This window comes from Belonocnema kinseyi, chromosome 4 (genome assembly GCF_010883055.1).
Source record: "Belonocnema kinseyi isolate 2016_QV_RU_SX_M_011 chromosome 4, B_treatae_v1, whole genome shotgun sequence".
In the NCBI taxonomy this organism is placed as follows: Eukaryota; Metazoa; Arthropoda; class Insecta; order Hymenoptera; family Cynipidae; genus Belonocnema; species Belonocnema kinseyi.
In genome coordinates, this window is record NC_046660.1 from 36299792 (window position 1) to 36308792 (window position 9001).

The window sequence follows — 9001 nt, forward strand, 5'->3', positions numbered from 1 at the left end:
CATTCCAGAATAGTATCATCAATAAAGGAGAGAGAAAAAAAAATAAACAAATTACCAAGTATTACATTAAGAAACATAGCGAAAAAACCGACTATTCCACGCAAACAATCATCTGTACGAGAGAATAGGGTCCTGGGCTTACAAGTACTCGCTCTTTTTTTTTTCGTTTTTTTTTTTAAACATTTCTTTACTTAACCCGAATTCCGGAAATATTACCTTGCTCAAGGCGTCACTGTTGTACCGGTGTTGGTGGGTACGGGTATCCATAAGGTGGCACAGCCTGAAATTGTCCATAGCCCATCGACTGATAGGCGCAGGCATTGGGACCGGGTGGCGGTCGGTTCGTCTGGAAGAACTTGTTGTTAACGAGACTTTGAATGCTGCTGTCGGTGTGTCCAGCGGAAGGCATCATGAATGGCGGCGGCATCGAGTACATGCTCTGACCACTCTGCTGCTGCTGCTGCTGTCCAGCGTTGAAACTGTTTTGTCGATTGTTGAAACGATTTCCTTGATAGCCGGTTCTGTTCTGGTATCGCGGCGCAGAGGCAGTTTGGTAGGTGCTTTGAATTCCGGTACTATTCGACTGGTATCCACTGTTTGGATGGTAGCCGTTCGTCTGGCGTGCTTGTTGCGTCTGCTGCTGTTGTTGCTGCTGCTGTTGTGGTTGCCTCTGCTGTTGTTGCTGCTGCTGCTGCTGTTGGTAGATGGCCTGATAGCTAGTCTGTCCACCATTATTTTGATAACCATTTTGCTGGCGCATATTTTGACCATTTATCTGGCTATGATTCTGTTGGACGAGACCGTTGTGCTGATTTTGCCAGCCATTCGAAGAGGTCGGACTGTGATTGTTTCGCGGACTGCCCATCGAGTTGCTCTCCTTGCTGTTGCGACTGTGACTCCAGCGTTGCCTGCCCTTGCCGTACTGATGTCTCTGCGAATTGGCCATTTCGGCGAGTTGAGGATTGATGACCTGCCCTGCCTCCTCGAGGACTGCGATCAATTCTTTCGCTTGACGCGCATTGTTGGGCGTAAAGTATGCGTAAGCTGTGCCAGCACTTTGACAGCGACCCGTTCTTCCTATCCTGTGAATGTAGTCCTCGGAACTATTGGGATAATCGAAATTGACCACATACTTGACATCCTCCACATCCAGACCACGAGCTGCCACATCAGTTGCCACCAATATCGCCGTCTTTCCATTCCTAAACTCAGAGAGAACGTAGTCGCGTTCGGGCTGTGATTTGTCGCCGTGAATGGCAATCGCCGACCATCCTTCACGCTTGATCGCTTTGGTAATATCGTCAACTTTCTTCTTCGTTTCCACAAAAATAATAGTCTTGTTGCCGCGCTCGCAACCAAGTTCTCGTAACAATTTCGACAACTTGAGCTCTTTCTCGTGCTCCTGGCAAATTTCGATTATTTGACGAATATTGTGATTGGCGGCCAACATCAGCGAACCAATGTTAATCTGAATGTAATCGGTGAGAAAATCTTCCGCAAGCGCTTGAACTTCTTTTGGCCAAGTGGCGGACCACATAAGTACTTGGCGATCGGGCCGAATTTGCTCAATGATTTTTCTAATCTGGGGCTCGAATCCCATATCCAACATACGATCAGCCTCATCCAAAACGAGATAAGTGCATCTACGCAGATTAGTCGTACCTTTTTCCAAGAAGTCGATGAGTCTTCCGGGCGTGGCGATACAGATCTCAACGCCTCGTTCCAAGTCACGTGCCTGAGGACCCTTGGGCGAGCCGCCGAAAATGCAGGTGTTACGAATGCACGACGAGGAGCCAAAATCTCGTGCGACTGTCTGAATTTGTTGTGCCAGTTCTCTCGTCGGCGCCAGGACCAACACAATTGGACCTTCTCCACGACTTAGGCGGGGCTGATTGTTGATGTGTACAGTTGCTGGTAAAATATACTGAAATAATACGAAATTCATGGAAATTTATTAAATTTTCAACGACATAATATTTAAATCGTTTGGCGAATTTCCCGGAATACAGGTAACTAAATGTCACTTACAGCTAAAGTTTTTCCAGATCCGGTTTGTGCAATGCCAACCATGTCCCTACCACTGAGAGCAATAGGCCAGCCTTGAGCCTGAATAGCAGTCGGTTCCAAAAAGTTCTGCTTCCTGATTTCCTCCATTACATAATCCGGGAAGTTGCTTTCCTCAAACGCCTGTATCGGAAAGGGGGTATTGTTTCCTTTGACGGTAATTTCTTTGTCTATGTGGTATTTGCCCACTTCATCGGCGGTACGACCCATTATATTTGGGTGAGGTACATATAGATTTTTCTGTATACAGGGTAAGGATGTTAAATCCCAATTTGGCTTCTTTAACAGATCACCAGGCATTTTCTTGAGATTTGACTTCTTTAATCCGTAATCGTTCTGTGTCTGTTGCTGGCTGTTCCAGTACGTACCGCCCCCTTTCCGATTGCCAAACTCTCTGTTTCCTCTGGGCCTGAAAGTTTTTTTTTTTTAGAGCTTTTGGATTTTTTTTTTTTTTACTAGTTAAATCTAATTTGGTCTAAAATGGTCCCACTGTGAGCGAACAAATAAAAATAGTAATAATATTAATAATTTACTTTGAAAACGTCAAATTAGAAGATAAATTAATATTCATGGTACAAGCTTTCAATCCGAATTTCGTTCAGAGCACCAATAATAAAAAACAAGGAATATATTTATGGTGTAATTGAAATTAATTTTGAAGCTATTTCACTGAAGTTTAATATTTAAGGTTATATAATTCAAAATTATATTATGCACTAATATAATTTTTTATCGATAAGCCATTGACAAATAAAGAGAAAATACATATAATTTCTCATAAAATAAAGTGATAAATCATGTAAATTAAATATCAAAATTATAAGTTTAAATACGACGTAAAAATAAAAATGATGGAAAAATCCATTAGATTTATTTGCTCATAAATGAGGTTACAGAATGTAATTGATTTTGTCACGCCTAGTAACTGAATTTGAACTCTTGAAATCTGAATCCAAATGGGATATAATAACCAAGGGACAGGATCAATATTTAAAAGTTAAAATGGCAGGTACCACAGCGCAAAAGGGGAAATAAGGTATTTTCACACAAAAAAAAGGGAGCAAACGGTCATCATTCATTTTTGCCACATAGAAAAGAAGAAACAATCTTTTTGTAAAAAATTTAATATTTGAAATAACTTTAAATAATTTATTCAGATTTTGTTATTTTTATTTTTAAATCTGGATGGACTTAGGTTGTTGAAAATCGAGTCAGGGTGATTAAAACCAAGATTTGCCATTTTGTCCAACTACAATGAATCATTTCACTGTAAAATTGAAACTACACTCTTTAAGTTTCCTAGACTCAATTTAAAAATAGTTTCCTAGTGCCGAAAGTACTTCGAATTTAGAAAACATTAAATTTATTATTTCAGCGAACACATATTTTAGTATAAAAGTTTGATTTAAATCCTAAATAATAGTTAGGTTTAAAATTGGTGAAACAAATATTCTGAACTTTTATGGTAAATTTTAAAAATAAAATTTGAGATTGCTCAACACTCCTATACAGATTGGAAATTCAAGTGACTCAATTTTGAACGTTATTCTAATTAAAAAATTCGAAATATTATAGCTTTACTTTTTTTAAATTTGAAGTTATCTAAAATGAAAATCAAATTAAAATGCTCAGAGTGAAATGATTAAAATTGTATTAGTCAAAGTTTAAATTAAAATTTTGAAGATTCAAGGTTATTTTAAATAACTCAGTTATAAACTGTACAGTTTTAAAATTTTAATTTATAATTTCTTATTTTGAATGAACAGTCAAACGTTTCTAAATATTAAAAAATTGTTCTTTTTTTTAAATTAATAAATTTTAAATTGAATGAGGTAAATATGGAATATTTTAAAGTGAAACAATATTTGGATGATTTTAAATTTGCAAAGTCACATAAGGAATAATGTTCTAAAATCAAGTATGGTTCGATTTGTAATACTGGAACTAAAGCTCAGTTTTAATAATCATTATTTAATTCATATTTACACTGTTGTTAAACAATGAGATAATTCATTTTCCAAAATAATACTTGCCAGTGGCAAACCGTGTACGACATTGGAAAATAAAAAATAAACCTTTCAATCAATAATTTTTTTAAAGCCAAATATTTCGTAAACGGGTCGTCAATGAAAAAATTCTAATTTTAAAGTTATTTAGATTGGATCTATATACCTGTAAACTAACTGTAGGCCTGAAAATAAAGAATCAAAATGGACATTTTTTAAAGTAAAAGATTTTGGGCGCATCTTAAACTGAATAATTTCATAATTAAATAAGTAATGTATATTTAATTTTATTATTAACCCCGAATATCATTTTTTGCAGTACTTTTCTCCAAATCATTGTTCCAAATCAAAATCGTGATTAATTTTGAACATTTCCCATTGCAAGTAAAAAAATATAATTCTTTTGGAAAATTCCGAGTTTCTAATCAAAATCTTAAAATACTTTCGAAAATTCCCCATAACTAGCTCAAAATTGAAATACTTTTGGAAAATTCTTTCTTCTATGTCAAAATTACAATTCTTTAAAAAATTTTATGTTCGAAATCAGAATAATAATTCGTTTCGAAATATTTCTGCTTTAACTAAAAATTGTAAGTTTTTTGGAAGATTCCTTCATTAATATCAAAATTATAATTAATTACGAAAACTTCTTGCTCCGAATTAGAATTGAAATTATTTTCAAAAATTTCCCGTTTCTAACAAGTTAGAATTATTATTTGTCTTTTCGAAAATTTCCTGTTCAAACTAAAAATTGTAATGTTTTTGTAAAATTTCTTGTTTGATGTAAAAGATAAGTTCTTTTTCAAAAATTCTCTGTTCCAAATTGTAATCCTTGACTTTTTTTTTAAATTCTGGTTCAATTCAAAATAGTTATTATTTTTTAAAATTCCCTCATCAATGTCAACATTATAGTTCACATCGAAAATTTCATGTTCCAAATTAGAATTTTTTTCAAAATTTTCCGTTTAAAATTAAAATTGTGTGTTTTTTTTTAATTCACTGTTCCACGTCAAAATCCTTTAATTTCAACATTCCTGAACCAACATAAAATTGTAATTCTTTTTGAAAATTTTTTGTTCCAGGTGAAAATTATATATAATTTAAATTCTGTGTTCCAAATAAAAATGTAATTCTTTTCAAAAAATTCCCGATTCCAACAATTCTCTTCGAGAATTTCATTTTAACTAAAAATTGTAATACTTTTTGAAAATTTCCCGTTTTAAATTAGAATCAGCATTATTTTCCAAAATGGACCGTTCAAACTTAAAATTACGAGAATTTCGAAAATTTTCGATTCCAAATCAGAATCATAATTATTTTTTCAACATTCTCAAATTCACGTCAAAATTGTATTTTTTTTGTTTGTTCAAAATTCACTTTTCCATATCATAATTTTTTTTCAATTCCCTATTCCAACTCAAAATAGTAATTCTTTTGGAAAATTCCCTGTGTCACTTGTCAGAATTAGAGTTCTTTTCGAAAATGACCTGTTTCACATCAAAATCAAATAAGATATATCTCGAATTTGAATATATTAAAAACTGTATAATTTTTAAAGTTTAAAATTTAATTTGATTCAGGGAACATAAGAAACACAAAACACAATCTTTCGAAGATTAGTAAGTGATTTTTTTTAAAGGGATAAAAAATATCATGTGAATCGCTACAGATTTGGCATTTCCCACTAGGTAACTTTAAAACCATTTATTACTGTTTCATTCAAAAGAAACACCTTAAAAATGTATTAAACTTGTAAATCCCAACCTACTGCAAAAATGTTCATAAATTGATTTCTAACGCTAATTACCTTATAGTAAATGAATATTAGAAATTTAAATCAATCTTAGCTACAATCACATTTATGTCTACGTATGATAAAAAATATTTAAAATCAATAAATTGACTAGATTAACAACATATTGTTTCTGTATAATTTAATCTTGAAAAGATGCAACACTTTTCTCCTATGAAAGATTAGTTAAGAAGATAACAATCCTAAGGTACAAATTAGACTCTCGTTGTAAAAGAGCATGTGAATATTTCTTTGTAGGTACAAATGATCTCTGTCTACCTAGTGCTTCACAGTATTAAAAAGAAAAAGAAAGTATGGTAGATGGATCATAAGGAGTTTGCAGGTAACGCTTATTTACAAAACGTATCAAGAAATTATCAAGAAAACATTGCACGAATAGTGATTCTTTTGGAATCTGGCCCGAGAAATGACATTCTTTTATTTAACGTGATTTAAAGGAAAATCTGCAAAGTATCGACGTCTACACAAAATGGCGACTCGCGGACATGTAAGCTGCCCAGGCATTATTGATCCACTTACTTTCGCTTATATCAAGGAACACTTGTGTAATCAATATTCTGAGAATTTACTTACGATGTTTGATTGGAATATCCGTTGCTGTACATCCTCAATACCTCGAGGACTCACAGTCTACCTTCTCTTGTTCCCTTTGATGCCAATCAAACCTGCGAACAAGGAAAACGTTCAGAGTCAAATTTCTCGGTCTGACGTAACGCCCACATCAAGAATTTCTTTGACTAATTGCTCCGCGTAATGTGGGCACGAATTTAAGAATTAGAGGGAATTTCCATATTGCTAGACTTAGGGAAAACGCTGATGAAACTTACCCAAAAACCCAGGAAAACCCGAGGGAATGGCAGACAGGCGCTGAGTGAAGACGGAAACGGGCACGGCACGGCACCACGTGATCCCCAGTCGGCCAATCCTGCGTCGACCAATCCCGAGCCAACATAAGAAATCGATTATTTTCTTCCTTTTCTACAGTAGGGCTTTCCACCAGAGTCTAGCAATTTCCAGTAGCTTCCTTTCCTGCTCTAACCTTATAATTTTATGCTAATTTTAGTTTCATTTTCATCTAAACCATCAGCAAAATTAAGCTTGGAAAAAATTATTAACACTGTTTTCATTAACGAATTCCTGCCACTTCTTTCGGTTTTAGATCAAGTTGCAATTATTTTAAATGGTCAATGACTCACGCTGTCGCCTTTCATCTACATACATGAATTATTTGAACGGTTTAGAACAGATATTGGGAAATCGAAAGAGAAAAAGGATATGAGCAAAACTTGCATGAGAGAAGGTTTGTTTGTGTTTGAAATATGTTTTCTTTGATAAACAAAAATTTCAGGGTGGGGGCAATCTTCATTTTTATTTTTTCATTTGCCCTGTCCAAAAATATTTACCGGAATATGACCGGGATTTTTCATTCGATCGTACTAAAATAAAAATGTAAAGTTTTTTGATATTTTATTACATACTGTCAGTTTGTTCAATCAAGAAACTAAGAATAAAAAAATGAAAAAAATTGTAAATATATAATATTTTGTGAAATCTGAGAGAAAAAGATTTACATTTTAAACTAAAAATAAAAAATTGTAATGATAAATTTAAAAAAGAAATTTTCTAAAAGATTTATTATATATCTGACATATAATAGAGATTTTTCGAAAAGAATTATACCTTTCATTCTGTAATGGTACAAGAACTTTTCCACAAGAAATAAAATTTTGAGTTGGAAAAGGCAATTTCTAAAAAGAATTATATTTATGAATTGGAACTCAGAATTTTGGAAAGAACTATACTTTTAATTTGAGAATGGGAATTTTCGAAACGAACTATAATTTTGACATGAAACAAGGAATTTTCCAAAGACTGACCATTTTTAGTTGGCACGGGGAATTTTGGAAAATTATTCTGATTCTGATTTGGATGAAGGAATTCAAAAAGAACGATAATTTTGACATAGACTAAAAAATTTTTCCAAAAGAATAACGATTCTAAGTTTGTACTTAGAATTTTTCAAAATAATTATAATTCTGATTTGGTAAAGGGAATTTTTGAAAACAGCTATTTGAAGTTAGAAAGGGACATTTTGGAAAATAATTCTGGTTCTAATTTGGAACAGGAAATTTTTTCTATTAACTATAATTTTTTCAATGGATAAGGAATTTTCTAAAAGAATTACAATTTTGACTTGGAACAGGGAATGTTCGAAAATAATTCTGATTTGGAACAAGGAATTTTCTGAAATAACTATAATTTTAAGTTAGAACAGGAAGTTTTGGAAAATAATTCTGCTTCTAATTTGGAACGGGGAATTTTTTGAAAAGAACTATAATTTTGATATACAACAACGAATTTTTCAAAAGGATTACATCTTTAATTTGAAACTGGAAATTTAGGAAATAATATATAATTTTTGGCATGGAACTAGGAATTTTTCAAAAGAATAACGATTCTAAGTTGATACGTAGAATTTTGCAAAATAATTAGGATTCTGATTTAGTGAAGGAAATTTTCGAAAATAGCAATAATTTTAAATTAGAAAGGGAAATTTTGAAAAATAATTCTGGTTATAATTCGGAACAGGAAACGTATTCTAATGATTATAATTCTGTCAATTTTGTCAGTAAAATAATTCTGATTTTTTAACAGGGAATTTTTTGAAAAGAACCATAATTTTGATATGGAACAAAAAATTTTCCAAAAGAATTACAGTTTTTTATTAGTACGGTGAATTTTGGAAAAAACCATAATTTTTGACGTAAAACAAGATATTTACTAAAAGAATAACAATTTTACGTTAGACCGGGGAAATTTGGAATATAATATTGATTCTGATTTGAAACAGGTAATTTTCAAAAAGAACTATAATTCTGACAATGAATAAAGAATTTTTCAAAATGATTGCAATTTTTAATTGAAACGGGGAATGTTCGAAATGAATGATGATTTTGATTTGGAACAGGGAATTTTTGAAAACAAATTTTGGAAAGAACTATAATTTTGACGAGGCACAAAGAATTTTTCAAAAGAATTACAATTTTAAGTTGTAGCGGGGAATTTTGAAAAGAAACTATAACTTTGGACATGGAACAAGAAATTTTCCAAAAGAATT

The 9001-nt window shown here is 32.4% G+C and overlaps 1 protein-coding gene across 1 annotated transcript in view; it reads right to left on the bottom strand.

The window, feature by feature from the left end:
• Window positions 1–229: 229 nt before the first annotated feature.
• LOC117170834 overlaps window positions 230–9001 on the bottom strand; it is a 65907-nt gene continuing 57135 nt past the window's right edge. Inside the window, exons 8-11 of the mRNA XM_033357877.1 lie at window positions 6711–6872; window positions 6498–6548; window positions 2029–2473; window positions 230–1924 (exon numbers count right to left, since the gene is read on the bottom strand). Of these exons, the coding sequence (XP_033213768.1) occupies window positions 230–1924; window positions 2029–2473; window positions 6498–6548; window positions 6711–6872 (2353 nt within the window). The remainder of the gene's footprint in view (window positions 1925–2028; window positions 2474–6497; window positions 6549–6710; window positions 6873–9001) is intronic.